The 19,644-nt window shown below is 42.9% G+C and overlaps 2 protein-coding genes across 5 annotated transcripts in view; both read left to right on the top strand.

The window, feature by feature from the left end:
• The first annotated feature begins 8 nt into the window (after nucleotides 1-8).
• Nucleotides 9-10,882, top strand: LOC109992735 (suppressor of tumorigenicity 14 protein). Of its 3 annotated transcripts, none has more exons than XM_020645473.3 (19): nucleotides 9-316; nucleotides 864-1,038; nucleotides 1,178-1,302; nucleotides 2,548-2,615; nucleotides 2,718-2,911; nucleotides 3,331-3,426; nucleotides 3,574-3,793; nucleotides 4,778-4,920; nucleotides 5,094-5,191; nucleotides 6,217-6,323; nucleotides 6,437-6,570; nucleotides 6,742-6,846; nucleotides 7,334-7,444; nucleotides 7,523-7,636; nucleotides 7,780-7,899; nucleotides 8,013-8,196; nucleotides 8,269-8,540; nucleotides 8,659-8,795; nucleotides 9,346-10,882. In XM_020645473.3, the coding sequence occupies exons 1-19, from the start codon at nucleotides 236-238 to the stop codon at nucleotides 9,511-9,513; spliced, it is 2,652 nt and encodes an 883-aa protein (XP_020501129.2). In that variant the 5' UTR covers nucleotides 9-235; the 3' UTR covers nucleotides 9,514-10,882. The 3 variants fall into 3 exon arrangements, with proteins under 3 accessions (XP_020501129.2, XP_020501138.2, XP_020501146.2); XM_020645482.3 differs by having other exon boundaries at nucleotides 10-316; nucleotides 868-1,038; XM_020645490.3 differs by lacking the exons at nucleotides 864-1,038; nucleotides 1,178-1,302 and having other exon boundaries at nucleotides 10-316.
• Nucleotides 10,883-11,555: 673 nt separating this feature from the next.
• flt1 (fms related receptor tyrosine kinase 1) overlaps nucleotides 11,556-19,644 on the top strand; it is a 32,202-nt gene continuing 24,113 nt past the window's right edge. The window contains exons 1-4 of one of the 2 annotated variants that reach the window (XM_020645242.3): nucleotides 11,556-11,851; nucleotides 14,394-14,490; nucleotides 15,209-15,414; nucleotides 17,409-17,533. In XM_020645242.3, coding sequence (XP_020500898.2) covers nucleotides 11,794-11,851; nucleotides 14,394-14,490; nucleotides 15,209-15,414; nucleotides 17,409-17,533 — 486 coding nt within the window. In that variant the 5' untranslated portion in view covers nucleotides 11,556-11,793. The remainder of the gene's footprint in view (nucleotides 11,852-14,393; nucleotides 14,491-15,208; nucleotides 15,415-17,408; nucleotides 17,534-19,644) is intronic. The other variant, XM_065948826.1, reaches the window with a different exon arrangement.

Raw genomic sequence — 19,644 nt, 5'->3', positions numbered from 1 at the left:
GGGCTCCGTGTGACACCTGCCGCCCAGTTCAGGTGAACGGGAGGCTGGTGAATGCCCGCCGCATCCGAGCCGCTCAGGTCGGATTTCTGAGGGTTTTTCGAAAAGGTAGCGACAGTGGGGGTTTCCTCTCTCTCTCTCTCTCTCTCTCTCTCTCTCTCTCTCTCTCCCTCTCCATCGATTCTATGCCTGAGGCTTTGTTGCATATCGCCTCTCCGGAGCTGAACGGGACAGTGCTATGAGGAATCACCTTAAAAGCAAGACTTGTGAAGTGTACTGCGTCTCCGGGCATGGACGTTCAGGCTGCTCCGCTGCACAGGTGAGCCATATTCACTGCGCTCAAGCGGACTTTGCTTTTCGCAGGGACTATTTTCTCAACATATTGTGTCTGTGTGTGTTCATCTAAATATGTTCGGACTTGTATTCTCCAAATGAAGGAAGCATAACAAATAGAACACAATCAGTCATTGTTTATCTTAGCCGTCTCTGTGGGTTTGGGGGGTCTCTTTCTAATAAATGTCTGTGTCGGCGTGAGCCACTTGATTGAGTGCTGACACCGCAAAGCCAGGCCGTGGGAAAGCAGACTCCTCCAGTCACGCTTTGTCTGCTCCCCCGGGGAATCCTGCCAAGTCCTTAAATGTTTAAGGAGATCCTTTCAGCTCAAAGATGCTCACCGTTCCTCTCAATAAATCAGTGTCTGCTCAGCCATTAAAATCTGTGCCATTGATTTTGGCAGATTTTCTTTACCGCCCCCCCCCACACTCTGCTGTGGTCACATGAAATGTAAAGCCAAACAACTAGAAGCAACCTGAGCAGAGGCATAAAAAGCTGCTATGATATTTGAGTCATGTCCTTGTATCTGGAAGGGAGAGGGGGAGCCGAAGGAGCCCACCCAGTCACTGAGCCCTCCAACGAAGCCAGAAGAGAAGGCGGAGGGGGGGCAAGCTCCGGCCTGTGGCTCCTGGAGGAGATGGATGTTGGGTCTCCTGCCTTTCTTCCCCTTCACTGCTGCCATTGCACTCACCCTCCACTTCTTAACATGTGAGAACAGATCTTTTTTTTTTTTTTTTTTTTTTTTTTCAGAACTCACCTGTCCTTAATGCATGTGTTTATTTTGAAGTACACACAGTCACAGGGCTTCCTCTGCCTCACATCTCCTCCTCCTCCTCCTCCTCCTCAGCTCCACCCTCCTCAGTGTTTTTCCTTGGTGGCAGCGTGGAGTTCCCAAACTTGAGCTTCACCTCAGAGCTGACTGACTCCACCTCCCCTCAGTTCCGCCTGCAGGCTCAGGCCTTGAACCAATATGTAAGAAGAACACTGGATTTCTCAATTACTGCCCCTGAATGACACTTTAGGGTGTTCCATCTCTGAAACTGATGATGCTCTTACTCACTTTACTACTACTTTAAAACACCACTTCCCTCATCTGATAATGTCTATCTTTGCTTTCCTGTCCATTTGCTTTCTCTTTATCTGCTCTGTCTCTTTTTTTTTCTTCCTGCACACCACTTTTCTACCTCTCTGTCTCTCTCTGGTGGTGTTAAATGTAAAGCTGAAACAGGAGCTGGGCACTGTGTGTGTATGTGTGTGTGTGTGTGTGTGTGTGTGTGTGTGTGTGTGTGTGTGTGTTTGGTTGGTTGTGTGAGTTCCCTAGACCCCTGGGACAGGGCCCTTTCAGGGCTGAGGACAAGCCCGGTGTTTGTGAGCCCAGCTAGGCCCAGGGAGCAAGAGTGAGAAGAAGAGCAGGCCCTCAATAAAAACATTGTCTGTGTGGCTTTCACACAATCAGCCGCTCTGTGCACCGTACACTACAGAGAGGAGGAGAACCTCAGTTTGACAGCAGGGTTGAGAGGGAGAGACAGGGCAGTAGGGCATGCTGGGGCGATAGAGTGATTGGGGACAGAGATATCAGAGGGGGGGATTTGGGTTTTGGAGCAAAAGGTCAGGCGCATGGCATGAAAGTATTTTGAACAGATGAGAAAATGCAAATTGGATTGTTGTTAAATCCAGGAAAACTGCAGAAACTCAATGTAATGCTCCTTTAATGAGCTGTGAGGGTGAGCTATCAGGCTTGTTAAGTGGACACAGTATCTGTGCGGCCATCTGTTCATTAAAGAACAGGTGAACTCGAGGCCAGCAGCCCATACCACCCAGGTCCTACCTCTACACGGCCGGCAGGTACAGACACAATGGCGCTCTGTGCTGCTCAAAGTCAACATACACACAAGCAGGGTTTGATACACACACACACACACACACACACACACACACACACACACACACACACACACACACACACACACACACACACACACACACACACACACACACACACACACACACACACACACACACACACACACACACACACACACACACACACACAGGAACAATGCTTCTGTAACAGACTCAGGCTGCAATGCTCGTCCAGGTAGGCTCATGTGTTGCTTACACAGTAATAGTGACCTCACTTGCACCACTGTGATGTCACACCTACCGTATTATACAGTATGTGCGTCAATGCCTTTTTTTTGTGTCTTTTTAAAACAGTTCTTGGAGCTCTACGAGTCCTCACCATGGAGCTCTTACTACCTGCACTCAGGAATCACTGCTTTCAGGTGTGCTGCCCCCGACAACAAAACACAGAGGAGGTTTATTCATAAAGATTATCTGCATCCTAAAAGCACAGTCTGCCATATTGTCAAACCTTTGTGTCGCAGTGAAGGAGCAGAAGGGCTCAACGTCTTCTACTGGAGTAAATTTTCTGCCCCGGACGACGTTGCCACGGCGATCAGGGGGTCCAGCCCAGAGACGCTGCAGCGAAGGCTTCCTGGAAGCAACAAGGTGCTGCGGGACAGCCGCTATGAGCAGCGATATTACATGGAGCAAGATGATGACATGCTCCACCTGCTGGGTAGAGGCTGCACGCATAAATATATGCACATCAACAACATGCTATATCAATAATGCTTGATCGATTGATTGATCAACAACGTGTAGTTCTTTCATGGCTGAACTTTTGGCCTCAGTAGATTCAGCAATAGGCTGTTCAATAAGTGTAAAATTAATTACTTTATATTGTTAACAAATTTAGCTCATTATGTAGTAATTATTAGAGATTTTGGGATACTATACTAGATCAAGGATGTCATATTCCTTTTTCCCAGTTAGCAGACGCACTGCAGCGTTTTGTATGAGTTAGGGACGATTGTTCTAAGCCTACATACAAAGAATTACTTTTATCCAGACTAGCTGTGATGAAGGCGTGAATCACTTTATCAAAGTCATTTTGACATTGTGTGTGTGTGTGTGTGTGTGTGTGTGTTTTTGTAGGTTTGGACCCTGATGACTTTGAATCTGAGGAAAAATCAGACAAGAGTAAGAATCCAAACAGCATCCAAAGCGGGAAGTGGCAGCTTGGTTTTCAAGGTGAGAAGAAGATCCCTTCTGCTTTATTATGTTTGGTATTGATCACACAAACCTAAAGATCTGCCGAGTTAAAACAGTGTAATTGAGGGTGTGTCACTTAAAGTTCCTCCTGATGTTTCAAATATTTCCACCACTCCTTCTGTCTAGCGATGTCCTTTGACCTCTATGCAAAGTACGGCAACAATCGCACCCTGAGCCTCGTGAGTCCCAAGAAGCCATACTACCAGTGGCGTCTTCGTGTGCCATCAGGCCACGTGGTCCGACTCGTGGTCCTCACCCTGCACGGTGCCACTCCAGGAAGCTGCACTGCCCACAAGCTCTCAGCCTACGACTTCTTACTTCCTTTACAGAACAAGATCATCGCCAGGTAAAACACTCACGGTCTTGTTTTTCTTTGGAGTTCCTGTGAAAACATCTCTTATCTCATCTCTTTGGTACAGATTACAGAGCCCCCAATATGTGTCCACAGTACATCGTCTGTGCCAACAGATTCTTAATCTGTGCCTGCTGATTTGTAATCCGTGACCATGGTTTGAAACTGTGGGAACTGATTTTAAATAACAATTTAAAAGAATTAATAAAGTAACAATAACAACATTAAAAATCTACCGAGCCAGATGAATAGATCATATAGTACTTGGCAGATGTGGATGCTGGGGAAATGGTTCATTCCTTGTTCTCTGAGGAGAGAAATTGTAGATGGCTCCCATGTACAGCGGCTGTAATCCTCAAAGCGGGCGGCCCGGGTTAGAATTCGACCTTTGGCTACTTTCCCGCATTTTATTTCCCACTTTCTCTCCCAGATTTCTGACTCTATCCACACTATCTCTCCAGTAAAGACACAAAATCCCCAAAGTTAAATAAAAAAAGAAGAAAACGAGGAAAAATGTGCCGCCCACGGTTTACAAATCTGTGCGTTTGATTTGTTATCAAAGAGTACAGATTTACACATGAATATTTATTTTTTCCAAACTGTCACCAGAGGGGGAGTGTCATGAAGGGTAAGCCAAGTCTGAGCCTAAAATCAGAGTTTTTCACGCGACAAAGCTGGCTCTCTTTTAAACCGGCTAGATCACCACAGTCACATACTTTCTGAGTTTGGTGCCATAATTTGTTATTAATATATTATTAACCGAGAATGTTCTCTGTGAGCATTATAGATCTTTTTGTTTATGTAAACTTTTTATCTGTTATGCCACTGAAAAAGGCCATACAGTTACAGTAACACATAGGCCTGCTATGTGCATCACTCATCATGGAGCCTAGCTGTCAATCCCCCCCCTCCGTACATATTGATCAATTGTATGTTTCATGTATGTGTTTTATATTTACACATCCTGTTCTGTGTCAGGTGGTGTGGGCTACCTGTTTCGGGTCCGTCCCCCGTCATGAAGCTGACTTCCTCTGGGAATGTGATGTTGGTCACCTTCTCCTTCAGTAGACAGAGGGATGGAGCCATCTTCAAAGCCTACTTTCAAGCTATCCCTAAAGCAGGTTGAGTGCTTTCACACACACACAAAAAAACACACACACTCAGCACTGTTGAAGTTCTATAAGCTTGCATTATATGTAAAGGTTACTTTCCACTGGCCAGCATATAGAGCAGAATTGCCCTGGTGTTATTGTGTTTTCTGTGCACTTACCTGTGTTTACGTCTCCCCCTGCAGGTTGTGGAGGGTCATTATCCTCCTGGAATGGCTCTATTTCCTCACCCTACTATCCCGCCTATTACCCTCCTAATGTTGACTGCACCTGGATGTTACGGGTGAGCCGCATGTGTGTGTGAGTGTGTGTGTGTGTGTGTTAAAAATAAAGAATAAAAAAGAGAAAGGGATTTCCCAGAAGTAAGGTCATTGGGCCTTATTGGCAGGAGTTCCATGGCGTATTAATAACATATCTAGAGTTAACATCCGTTTAAGCCGCTGTGTCAGTGCCGCCTCAAAGCCTGTGACAGATGATGGGTGGAGTCAAGGAGTTACTTGTATGTTACATTTATTTACAATAAAGTTAGACATTCAATTAAACAAACATCATGAGATGTAGAAGTGGTCAGTTGTATAAGTGTGTATGCATGAATGAAGGTCTGATGAGTGACGTGTTGTGTGGAAAATAAAACAAAAGAAAGAGGAGCATGGCTAAATTGGAAAAAGAAATACTTTGGAAAAGCAAGCAAAAAAAAGCTGCCATAAGGAAATGACTCAAATCTGAAACCTCCCGTTATTGATGAATGGAAGGAGATATTAAGTTATATGTTATGGAAAGGCTGTCGTTTCTTCTCAAAGTTCCAAATAAAATATTTCACAGTGACATAAGTTAAACCTACAAGGCTAGGTAGAATAAGTAAGAAAATAACTTGTGTGTTGTTGTCTCACATCCTAAGCTTTCCTTTTATTTTGTGTTACACTCCCTTATTTTAATCATGTGTAGGATCTAAGGTGAATGCATCCTGTGTTCATTTGTAAATAATTCAATCCAGTGCTCTCTAGACAAGAGCCAGACTGTAAAATGATTATGTAACCCAATCCTTTTTCCATGTCTTTCTCTTTTGAATATACATGTTGTTGTGGAAACAGAGCAGTAATGGACATAGTTGTGCAGTGATACGGATATTATGTGAAGTGAGTAATGTCGAATGAATCCCAAGAAAGAATAGAATTATTAGAGTAGAATAACAAAAGAGATAAGAGTAAAAGAAAGAAAGGAAGAATGTACCTCCTTTTTTAACTTTCCAGTCCACCATCCACATTTAAACATTTGAACTTTCTTTCATCCTCTTTGGTTCACTATCAGGCACCACTGCCTGGATACCTGATCTCAATCACTATCGTGATGATGGACATTCAGGATGCATCATCCGATGGCTGTGAGAAAGACTGGCTGGACATCGGAGGGGTCAAGTGAGTCTAAAAGTGAACAGTGTCCGGCTTTTCATCTACAACCTTGTTTTTAATGTCTTAATAGTTTTAGAAGTCTCCTGTTTATATCTGTTGTTGTGCTCCTCTGTTTCTAGACTGTGTAATCCAGTGTCAGACAGCAGCAAAAAGAGAGTCTATCCCTCTCCTGTCTCCCTTCATTTCCATTCAGATGAATCTCTCACTCACAAGGGCTTCCACTTGCTCTACCGGGCGTTCTCTCCAGAGGGCAGTGAGTCAAATCTGAAGCTTTAACACAACATTTTTCATTTTTAAAGCCAGTCCAGGAACGTGTTCTTACCCTAGCCTAATTTTGTTTTCAGTTTGAACTGATAAAGCATATTAAATCTGTTCGCCCAATAAAGTGGCCATGCATTAAAGTGTCCCTCCTGTTGTTCTTCAGCCTGTCCTCGCCAGTTTCGCTGTGGAGATGGGCGCTGTGTTCCTCTGAGGAAGGTGTGTGATGGAGCAAGAGACTGCTCGGATGGAAGAGACGAGGCCAGATGCTGTAAGTCCTGTGGAAAGCAAAAGGGCTGTAAACTTCATATAAGCAGTTTTAATTGTTCCATGTATTCTGATTTCTTGTCTGTATTGTCCTTGGCAAAATGTATTAGCCTGGCAAAATGTTGAACTTGACCTCTTTTTCTCCCTCTTTTATCGGCTCAAGTGTAAAAGTTGAAAGTAAGTGTGTTTACATGTGCAGAAGTCTTCTGGTTTCGATCGGGTTTTCCTTTTTTTCCAGTAACCAGATAATGTCCGTAAAACCATCATATCCTGCTTTCAGAAACATGCACATGTTCTTGCCGTCTCGAAAAAATAACACCAATGATTTGTAAAAGGAGAAAGACACCATGGCTTAAGATATAACTGCACGCGATTTTGGAAACCAATGAAGATGTAGACAATAAATAAATACTGATTTCAAAAACAAGAATTTAAGCTAAACTTCTTTCTTTATTTTTTTTGCTGCATTTTTTCACATCGACATGATGCAGCATCCTGCAAGCCAGGTGAAGTATTGTGTGGGAATGGCCAATGCAGGCCACACAGCAGCCAATGTGTGAGCCAAATCACCTGCCAGGACAGCAGTGAAGAGGCCCCCTGTGGTGCGTAGACAATCACCATAGAAACAGGTGTGTGTGTGTGCTTGTGTGTATTTAAATAACTATGTGTTTTGTTTACAGGAGGTAAATGTTACCACATGTGTCCCAACAAGGTGTGCCTTCCCAAGTCATCAGTGTGTGATGGTGTTATCGACTGCAAAGACCGCAGCGATGAGTTCAACTGTACAAGAGCGTGTGAGTGTTTATGACAAAACGTATGCGGTAACAAGTCACACTGACTGGTCAATTTAAGTGTGTTACATATATCACAATTTTAATCTCTATTTCAGGTTCAATTTTGTTTCAGTAGTCCAAAATATGTCTTTCATTTTCTTCAGACTTCAAAGGCTGCTCTTCCTCCTCATACAAATGTGCCAACGGAAAGTGTGTGAATAAGGTGAACCCAGAGTGTGACGGAGTCAAAGACTGTTTTGATGGCTCCGACGAGCTGCGCTGTGGTACGTTCTCACATGAAAAAACTCTTCTTTAGACTTCTAGAATTGTTACTAAAGAGTTCTCTGACTTTTCAAAGAACATCATCTCTTTTGTCTCCGTCCCTCCGTCCTCTCAGGCTGTGGTACCAGGCCCAGGAAGCGTACTAAGATAGTGGGTGGTTCAGATGCGGGGGCTGGGTCATGGCCATGGCAGGTCAGCCTCCAGATGGATCGCTACGGACACGTCTGTGGAGCTACGCTGGTCGCCAGCCGCTGGCTCATGTCTGCGGCTCACTGCTTCCAGGACTCAGACGCCATTAAGTAAGAAAGAGGCCTGAAAGTGTCACCACCATAGTTGTTTTTCATGTGTGCGCATGCATGTTGTGTCTGCAGATACTCAGATGCCCGTGCATGGCGGGCCTACATGGGAATGCGTGTGATGACTACAGGGAACAACGGAGCAGCGACAAGACCGATCCGTCGCATCCTCCTCCACCCGCAGTACGACCAATTCACCTCCGACTACGACATCGCACTTCTGGAGCTCAGTGCTCCCGTCTTCTTCAGCGACTTGGTGCAGCCTGTGTGTGTCCCTGCACCCTCACACACCTTCACAACAGGGACCAACTGCTACGTCACAGGCTGGGGGGTTCTTATGGAGGACGGTGAGAGCTGTTCATGGGTATTTAATTAAACCGAGTCAGTTGTGGGGCAAAATAACAAAACAAGCATGAGGGTTTTTAAGCAATTTTTAATGCCATTTTGTGTTTGTGTTAATGAAAGGTGAGCTTGCCTCTCGCTTACAAGAGGCCTCAGTGAAGATCATCAACAGGAACACTTGCAATAAGCTTTACGACGATGCTGTCACTCCCAGGATGCTGTGTGCTGGCAATCTGCAGGGAGGGGTGGACGCCTGCCAGGTGAGTGTGTGCATCACCGTTGGTTTGCATTTGCATGTATGAGTTTATATAAAAATATTGATTTTGTTTTAAACTCTCACTCCCAGAGCTGTTAAATGACTTCAAGTTGCAATAAGCCTATTTGTCGTAACCAAAAAAAAAATGCACATTTTGCTCCAGTTGTATTTTTCTACATTTCCAGTAATTTTGGATTTTGGGGCCAAACAATGACAGAATATTTGTGCAACACTATAAAATGGAAATGGGAGGAACATTTTTCTTTGGATCTGTCCAGTACTTTTTGAAAGAGTTTTGAAAAGTAAAATTTGAAAAAATATGAGCACATGCTGCCTAGCTCACATCTTATGAGTTGTTGGATGTCTCCCAGTGTCTTGAACTGTCAGTTAGGAAAATCAGTTCAGCTGCTCTTGAACTGCTTTGACATGACATCACAGCCTTTCAAGTTTCGCAAATAATCCAACTGTAAGAGTTATAAACCAATGGGTTTTATTGGTCATTTTCAATGTCTTTTTATGTTTGAGTGTGTCACAGTGCATATCCATGTTGTCAGGGTGACTCCGGAGGCCCGTTGGTGTGTCTGGAGCGAGGCAGGCGTTGGTTCCTGGCAGGGATTGTGAGTTGGGGTGAGGGCTGTGCAAGACTTAATCGCCCCGGCGTCTATACACAGGTGGTCAAATTCACGGACTGGATCCATCAGCAGACTAAAGGACAGGTGTGACTAAATGCTAGACTTACATGAACAAAACTTCAGACTTAACACATGGGACGAAGCAGTCGGATCTGGGGTCCATCTTCAGCCTGTTGTCTTGATTGCGTCACAACAAATGCATCAGTTTTTTTGGGAGTGTTTACACGGCAATGTGAAGCCACTTTCCTGCTCCAAACCTACCAGCTGGCTAACAATCAATCACATCTACAGTGGCTATAATGACACAAACAAAAACATCAGCACTTAAGCTGTGTATTGAAATAACTTGGTTTTTCCTCACTCCACATACGTTTGATTGGAACATTTTATACAGAGTGTAAGATAACCCAGATATGTAAGATACAAACCCTCCATTAGCTTTTAAATTGAGATCTTTCTGCACACGTGTAGACTGAACTGCAGGTCAACATCTACTGGTATTAGAAAGCTATGTTGGTTCTTACTCCTAACAAATATTGGGAACACAAATTTTCGTTTGTGTGTGAGAGCAGATACGAGATAAGCCAAAGTACAAGCCTTGACAAAAAATCCACACTGACACAAAATGATTACATACACACTTTTTTTTTGGAAGTAATACAATTATTTTTTTTATTACTTCTGCAAAAATTGTGTATGTGTGTGTGCGTGTGTGTTTGCGTCTGTTTGTGTGGGTCTGTGTGTGTGTGTGTGTGTGTGTGTGTGTGTGTGTGTGTGTGTGTGTGTGTATACATTGAATCACGATCTGCGCGGTCTGCTATTAAAAAGTAACAGATCGTGTGATACATTTCTGTAAATGTTTCAGTCCTTTCATTGAATATTTGAAGAGCTCTACCACCTCAAAAATAGAAACGGACATTGCTTCTTAATCCGCCCGTGTACTGTACGTGTCCATGACTGACTTTAAAAGAGTTGTGATTGTACTGTATGAGTATGTATGTGCATTTGTATATCATGAGTTCATCTTGGTCATAGCCTTATGTTCAATATATGCTGTATTTATAGAGGATTCTAAAATCCCTCGATAGGAGGTGATGTTATATTTTGCATTTCAGTTTTATCACGATTTAATTTATCTTTATTGTGCCTCTGTGAAAAGCATCATCACTGCCCCTTCAGCACAATGTGTATGCAGGTATGAGAAACGTATAAGATCATCAGGTGATGCCCTTACAAATCTTTTCAGTGAAGATACACTTGAATTTTCGCCATTTCTCCTGCTCCAACTTCTCATTCAGCTCACATCACCACCCTGTGGCCAGTCTGAGTGATTGCTCATTCCATGTCCTGAGGGGATGGTGCACCTTGCACCCATAGAATTCAAAAACATGCAATTTGTGTCAATGTCTCATAATATCAATTGATATGCCTTTATATTAAAGACACAACTTCCAATGCATCTTCAGTCATTATTATTGTACTTTATATGAATTTAATATTGATTGTTTTACATAATGTCTTTCCTTTCCTTTGGCAAATCTCCACATTGCAATTGTTATTGGCGCTTTGGGAGTCTGCTGTCAGTGACTTTATATCTTTCACATCATGACGTTATGTAGGATCTTTTGAATATGAAGTGACATGTGAAGTAAGGTAACCCTTTTTTTTTAAAGTTTAAGTCAATCACTCTCTGTTTTCCGGAATGTGTGACATGCTTTTCCAAGGAACAGACGCTTGGAATTGTAATGTGAAGAGCGTCACTGTCAGATTGATCATGACACCACCCGTTTCCTTCGGTGCCTACGTGCTGATTATCCCGTTTACCAATCCCGGGTCCTCTTAAGCCTTCAGTGCAGAGTTATCCTGTACGTATTGTCTCCTGCCCGTTGGTGCGTAACTGAAGCATGTGCAGAAAAAATAAGATAACGTGAAGATTATAAGTTGGGATACATGTTTAATATTACGCCAAACACCAATAGGTCTACTTGAATATTACAAACATAACTTTCTTAACCCCTCAGTGGTCGGTTGATTGACCACTGGGGAGGACTGGAGACTGCTGTTACGCGCCTTGGGTGGGTCAATGGACGTCAAGGAAGTCCGTTATCCGGTGGCTGCACTGTGGGAACTGTATAAATCCGCGCCAGTATCCAAAACGATGGGAAAAAGTTGCACTGGAGTTCAGGCGCGGTGTCCTGTTGCGTGATCTCCCGCAGCAACCCTCAGGAAATCTCTATTCAGCCACAATCAGCGCTGAGCGCCACAGCCAAGTGCGCCGCGCCGTGCTAAATCTGGAGGGGGAAACATCAGCTGAAGGAATAAAACTTGATTCTTCTTTTAAACTCACCTGCTCTATTGGAGTCACCAAAGATGATGCATTTTATCCTCATCTGCCTGTTATGTGGATTGTACGGGACTCTTGCGAAAAGTGAGTAACATTTCCTTAAATTGATGGTGCACGTGCTGTATTTAATTGATCTAATATTCACATATTTAACTTGTTTACTAACTTGGACAGTTAGTTCAAGTTCATTTCCACTTAAGTATGTTTCGCTGGTTTGACTTACACTGTTATAAACCCTCAACATGACCGCATGCAGGCTGTTACACGCACTAGTTTCTTTATTGATATTATTTACAATATATTAAGGGTCCTAACAGGGCTTAATGCATCTTATGCAGTTTTTAGACTTAAACTTATTTCCAAGACTAACACGCAGTCTTTGTTTTGGAAGAAAAATCAAATAGCACATGTGTCTCTTCATTGTGGCGCATTGGCTGTGGTGCGTCCTTGATTTCTCGGTGACTTAATTGTTGTTTGGGTCGTGTGTCTGGGACTGTTTAACTTGTTAACCTCTTTAAGGACCGTGTGCAGTGATGGAGATAAGCCCTATCCTGCGGGACATGTGTTTGGATAACGCGGACCTTTGTGGCACGGCTCCTTGCGCACTTGGACACACACTATAGGCGTTGTTTTCCTGAGACTGATGAGTTTGTCAAATAAGAGCTGTGATATTAATGAACCAGGGGGTCAGGGGCATATCAGTGAGCTGGGTCGGGTTTCAATGTGCTTGTTAAATCAGTGGGCAGTGAGCTCCACAGGCCAAAGGAGAAAAACTTTTTTTTTTTATTCTGTAAAATAAAGTTGAGTATGCGAAACCTGATAATTTAACATTGTCTCTGTAAATACAGACGATCGGTTCGTTACGCTGTCTAGCCTTGGTTTGATTAGCCTAATTAAACCTTTTTTAAGTAGTTTCCCTAATGTTTTAAACTCAGAGCACTTTTTTCATACTAGTCTAACATGCTTTCTTTTTGTCTATTGAAATATTTAGACACGCGTGTTCTATCAATTTACCAACACAATCGAGAATAATCACAACAACTGGATTAGCCTGAAAATAACTCAATAATGAGTTGGGACACAACATGGAAACATCATCATTCATGTATCTTTTTGTGTGTACATACACAAGTGATTGTGAGCATGGCTTCAATATATCACCTTTATCAAAGGTTGTTTGATTTGTTAAAGACATTAGAGGTTTTTCAAAAAATGCACACCTATGTGTAACTTTCTACTTGATTCTTTTTTCCTGATAAGTTGCAGTATAGTTTTATTTCTGATTTTGTTATCATGTGATTATTTTTGGCGTACTTAGTGGCTGACTTCAGCAAGAAACTTAAATTGGATCCTCTTGGAATCATTGTCTTCAGGCTGCTTTTTATAATTAAAGTTCTTAAGGTGTTTTTTTTTCCCCCTCTGAACTTATTTCTTTGTAATAATGTTCCTTTCAACATTCCTGATAAGTCATAGAAAGGATTTTTTTCCACATAGTGATGAGCCAGTGTGTCTTAAAAGATGGCCATTATTCTTTCTGTGTTTCAAACTTTCTGCTTCACTTCAGTGAAGTTGCAGTAAATAATTTAGAAACAGTATTTTAGACACTTCACAGCTTGTTGAAAAGTCCCCAGAAGGCCTTGAGGAGATCTCTAACTTCCCTTCTATCTTCCCTTACCGTGGGTGTGTGTGTGTCTGTGTGTGTGTGTGTGTGTGTGTGTGTGTGTGTGTGTGTGTATGTATTTCACACACTATAAAATCTAAGGAAATGGAATAGGAAGTGGTAGTAGTGTGAGTAATACTAGATCTACCAAATTGGGCATCCACTGGGAACAATGATGCTGACAATGAATGTAATAATGAGCTTTAGTGATAAACTCACTCGCTGTTTTCCAAGTGATTCGACAACTTGCCAAAAATACAGTTGTTGTCTGAAGTTTTAAGCTGAAATGATTTCACTCAGTAGCGAGCAGTCAGAGTGAAGGACAGACTTCCCTGAATGATGTTTCCGCTGTTGTTGGTAGGAAGGAAGGGTGGACAGACAGGCGTCTTTATCTCTCATTAATAAACCTCGGCCATGGAGTGAAGAAATGCGCCCATTAGGTAAACAAGAGAGACACTGCTTACGCATTTCCACAGAAGTTGTTAAGTGGCCTGAGTATCGGGACACAAGGAGGTTCACAAATACTGTGGCCTGGACTGAGGACGTGCTCAGGAGCTGGGACCCACCAAGACCTGTTTGTGGTTGACAGAGCTTACATGAACCGTCTAAAATATTTATTCCTTGTAAAGTGTTTTGTCTTACAGGATTTCCTCTTAAAGTGGTCTAATGTAGACCTGGGGCCACACAAAGGAATCAAGAATATCCCTGATTGAATGTAATTGCACTGATGCGTTCAACTTTTCCGTATGTTAGTTTATAAACAAGGTTCTCCTTCAGCGGAATCTAGGGATTTCAAGCACTCATTTCAGAAAGTAAACATCCCACCAGATGTCCCGAAAGATTTCTCTAACCTAAAGTATTACAAGCTGACCTTGACCGCTGACCTTTCTGGAGATGTCCACATGTTGATACCCTCTCGGGGAAGTAGTTTCACATGTTTCTGTTTCTAAATGTCTGTCTTTGCAGATGAAGAGCAAAAGGGGAAGTACAGTGTTCCCATTCTGGACGTGAAAACCCGGCCGCTGATCCTTGACGTCAACCAGACACTACAGCTTGGCTGCAGGTGAGTTTCAGGAAGAGAGAGAGATGCAGGCCAAAGCAGGGGATATTTGGTTGGATTTCAGCAGGGGCAAACATCATGATCTGTAAATGGACTTGAGTCTTCTGACTATAGTAATAATAATCATAATAATCCATTAGACTTAAGTAGCGCCTTTTCTGATTACTCAAAGATGTTTGACTACTTGAAGCACTTTTTACTCTTAATGTCACACTTACCCATTCACACAACATGCACACTGTTGGCTGCAGAGGCTTCTATGTAAAGTAAATGGTATGAACTAATCCATTCATATACATTCACATGCCACTGACGCAGCAGCGGGAGCAGTTTGGGGTTCAGTGACTCGTGACAGCAGGAGCTTGGGATTGAACCCCTAACCTTCTGATTCAAAGACTACCGACTCACTGAGCCACAGCCCCCCCAAAAAATGATTGATACCTTTAAACCAGAGCCAAAAAAAGACAATAGATTAAATGAAACATATTTTAACCTGTTTTTTTTATTTCACCAAAATATGATCAATATTTTTATGCAGCAGCAATTACAGCATCTTAATTAAGTCACTTCTGAGAGATTTAAATCCCTTGAACTTCCAACTCAAGATGGTAAAACAATTATTTCTAAAACGGATGCAGTTCCAATTATGTAACCAGAGTATAAATGCACATACAAAGATTGCCAAGTTTTTTTTTCTTTCTTTTTTGTACCTGTTGGCCAGGGGTCGCCGGGAGCTGTCATGGGCGTTCCCAGCAGGTTTGGCCAGAGATCAGGTGCAGGTGAAGGATTCTCGCTGTGGGCGGACAGGCCAGCAGTACTGCAGCAGTGTGACGGTGAGCCGCAGTCAGGCCCTGCACACAGGCCTGTTCCGCTGCAGGTACCAACACCGAACGCGGAAGCAGACCTCCGTTTACATATATGTCACAGGTAAGACACTCCTGCTCGAGCTCTTCGGGCACAACTCTCTCTCCCTTGCATTCATAGAGAAGCCCCATGCTTACACTCCCCTCCATGCTTATTGTTTATAGCTCCAGGTTAAACAGGATGCAGTGGGTGCTAAATACAGACCAATGCCAGAGAGCCAATTATATCTAAACACTGTTTGTCCCAACAACACATCCTTCTACATGACTCTGGCAGAGTCTCTAACCCCCCTCCGCTCTACCTCCAGGTCGTTCTATATTTAAATCCTTTTTTACTTTCGTTTACGTGCTACCTCGAGGCCAGGAATAGCCCAGCTGCTGAAAGGCTCAGGCCCTGGGCAGAGTTTCCCAGGGCATCAGCCTTATCTGCTGCACTCAGCTTCGCTTGAAGCATCCTGTGCAGGGGAGAGGGGGAGGGGGAGGGGGGGGGGGGGGGGGGGGTGCTGGGAGGGGATGTGTTGCTGTGTCTCTACAAGGTATGTGAAAATGTTTGTGGGTGAGAGGAGCTGAAAAGGAGAAGATGAAGGCTTCTGTAGAAGAACTGTCTCTATCAGATCGGCTCCTCCCTGTCCTGGAGGGTGATGCTGTTCGGGAGGGGTCTATTACCTGGCACGGAGCTGGGCTGGAGGCCAGGGTCACAGGGCACGCTACCGTTTGGCCAATAGGACCCTCGGGGGCCATCAATCGCTCAGGTCGCCTTGTCCATTAAGTGTCAGACTTGGCCTGTGGCTCTGCTCAGACGCTGCCTCCCTCCCCCAGTCCTCTACTAAGAATCAAAGCGAGAGAAGGAAGCCCTCAGTCGGCTGGTCCTTTGGGTACTTTTGTTCGAATGTTCAGAGATTTGCTTTCCTTGAATAACACCGAACAATACACCGAGCAACACCCACACTTTTCAATGGCACCGAGCTTTAACAGGAGTCGAGCAGGGGAGAGAAAGCTCAGAGAAGACGTTTGATTGCCTCTAAACAATCTGTGTGTTTATTGTTGACTACAGGCAGTCATTGGCTGAATGGGTATTCAATGAATGGGTGTGTTTAGAAGTGTGTGTCTGTTTGTTTTTGTTTATTGTTGAGATTGATACTTGGAAGTGTGTTTGTTTGTTTGAGCCTGCTGATTGTTTTCTTTCTATTCTGTTGAAATTCAAGGGTCAGTGTATGAAAAATGATTTTCAATACATTTCTCATTCAGATTCACTTTGTCCACCAGCTGAATATTCTAATCAAAATTTGACCTTAACATGCATTGTTTTGTATTTTATCACTCAGAACTAATATGGCTGACTCTATGACATTTATGTATGCTAAAAGACAGATCACAATTGATACCATTAAAATTGATTGCAATAATCAGGCCAACCTACTTGAGTCCGCCATAATGTAACATCAAGTCTGTCAGTTTGGCAAGTGGGTGCCAAAACTTTCTCTGACTTTTTGAGTTATTTTTCTGACCTGAAGGAGCCTTCGTGTATATATTTGTTGTTCCAATTATCCTGACGCCACATCTCAATTCTCAATCTTTTTTCTACATGGATTTGCCTCTAAGGCCACCACTGAAGGAAGCTAATGAGCCTTCATGTTATTTAAAATGAATATCTGCAATCATCACTCAGGGCTGAAGATTGATACAACAACTTTCTTTGGGGTTTGAAAGAAAAAGGCCCAGAGACAAGAGAGTGAAGAAAATTGATTCTCAAAGTAAAGATTCACAAATACCAAATTACTGCAGCAGATAACATCCCAATGAAACTGACATAAATGGAAGAGGAATAATAATTAAAACGTCCAGAGGAGTAAACCTAAAGTAATTCCTTGCAAATAGAGGAAAGTAAGAAAATACTTTTCTTTCATTTTTCTTCAACTTCCTTGAGCTGACACTTTAAGCTTTATGTACTCACATTTGTAATAGTGGCGTATAAGACAGGAATAGTCCCTGTTTATACATGAGATTCACTTATTATGTGCACCATATGTGTCCCTGACCGCTGTGTTTTGGTTTCAGACAGCCAGCAGCCATTTGTGGACCATCCGGCTATGAGCCCAGATGTGTTGTACATGAAGGAGAAGCAGCCGTTGATCATCCCCTGCCGGGTCACCCACCCTAACATCACCACCACACTGGTCAAGGTGAGTGAAGGAGATGTGAATGAAATGACAAGATCAAATTCTGATGTTTGTGTGCTAAGAGATCTACTCTCTGTCCATCTCTGATTCATCACACCTCTCACATTTTCTGCACATCATCACTTGTCCCAGACTTTTCAGATCTCACATCTGCGTCCCTTTTTTCCCCTCCCCTTTGCAGATCATTATCCACATTGTTTTATCTTGGCAGTCATAACGCTGTGGCGTGTGTGTCCATTTGTTTGCGCCCGTCTGCGGATATGTGTGAAAGTGTGTGCGGATGTGTTTGTAAGTGTTGGTACTTGAGTGCTGAGTGAAGGAGCCAGCGGACAATGTTACCAAGTGCAATGAGGAGTGTTTAGCGTGTGTGCTGTCTGCATCGGTCTGTTTTTGTATTTGCCTTTGAATGAAACAAAACCATATTGGCTAACCATATGCAGCAAAACTTTCCATCGAAGATTAACTCTTTCATTGCTGACTTTTTCCGATGGAGTGGCGCCCGCAGTGTCCTGTTGGCACTGTTTCCAACTTTGGAGACAGGACATGCGGTCTGGAGTGCCCCTTTGGCCTTTAGCCAGCCCCACTTCCCACATCTCAGCCTCCACCTCTTGTAGTAGGAAAACTGGCTGCCAACTTCCTGAAGCTGATGTTTAAAACAGCTGCTTAGCCTGGTGAAGGAAGCAGAGGCAGCTACTGTTGGCCCTGGCAGATCAAAGGGTAGTCCATTCTCTTCAATCACGTACAACCATCATTAATATGACAGCCTGTAGAAGGCTTTATGTGGTATAACAACAATAGAGCTGTTGTGAAAATATACACGAGGCTATGAAATAGATGATTTTGTATGTTTGTCATGAGAAAAGTAAGAATGAAAGTGCGTTAAAGTACGTAGGAGGCCCATTATAAAGATTATCACTGCAGCAGTCACCGGTCTCTGGCATTTGACTATCCCTGTGGTTCATACTCCTGCACTTCCCATCATGCATATCAGAAGCATTTTTGTTGAGCCAGTTTCACACATGCACTCCTACATCACAGCCTATCCCTGAAATGTTTCTGAGTTGCTTGTTCCTCACAGCGGGAAGTTTTGTCTATCGAACAGATAGGGGTAAGTCGCAGGGCGATTTAAAAAATATATATCATTACTATCTGTAAATGGAGCTATTCACAATTTGTCAACAAATGAGTGGAGAAGAACATACTGGCAAGAAGAAAACATAATGAAACAGTTTATTTTTGTACACAGTTATCACAGCAATCAGCCTGCTGCAGGATATAAATGTCATCACCCCCTCCCGCTTGGGTGACTTTGACTGAATATTAACAGCTGTGTTCACACATTGGCTCACCCCAACTTCTTGTGGGCTTTGCTACAGTCTTGGCAGGAACATTTCAGGACTATTGGGCATGTGTGAATGTGGCTGTAGACTCACACAGCATGGTAAATATCCATTCTTTAAAAAGTAGAGTAAAGCTCCGTCAGAATCAGAGAAGATATTACACCGATGTTTTCAGAAATAAAATAGCACTTGTACTACCTGGTAAAGTGACGTCATTGTGTGTACAATTGTTTCAGTTTAATTTTGAATAATCAAGACTTAAAACCTAAACCCAGGCTAATGACTCTGGAGGGTAAAGTGTTTGCTATTTGTACTCTGTACGTCTACAGAGTCAGAAACATGTAAGCAGTTGCTAAGGCTCACAAAACTCAACATACGTATACAGCATTTAAAATGTAGATACATTTTTTTATCATAAATCATTTTACACATTTTATTGTGGCCCAGAAATGGCACTGAATGTAACCCTGAGTATGACAAAAGTTATTAAAAAATGTATCCTGCGGAGAACAGAAATGCCTTCCCTAAATTCAATTTCAATCCAGACCAAAGTTTTTTGAGACACTCTCACTCTAAACTTTTTTTTTTACAAGTTCAATATATCTTGACTTTTTCGGTGTGATTATTGAAAAAGCAGATGAAAGTGAAGTACATTTTTCTTGGGCGGATTAGCAGTCTTGTAAGTCTTTTACATTTAAAAACATTGAACAACTCCCAAATTTCCCCTCTTGGGATCAATAAAGTATTATCCTATTGGGAAAAGGAAATATAAAC

The sequence above is a fragment of the Labrus bergylta genome, chromosome 20 (assembly GCF_963930695.1).
Source record: "Labrus bergylta chromosome 20, fLabBer1.1, whole genome shotgun sequence".
Lineage (NCBI taxonomy): Eukaryota > Metazoa > Chordata > Actinopteri > Labriformes > Labridae > Labrus > Labrus bergylta.
This window is presented reverse-complemented; position numbering and strand designations above follow the sequence as displayed.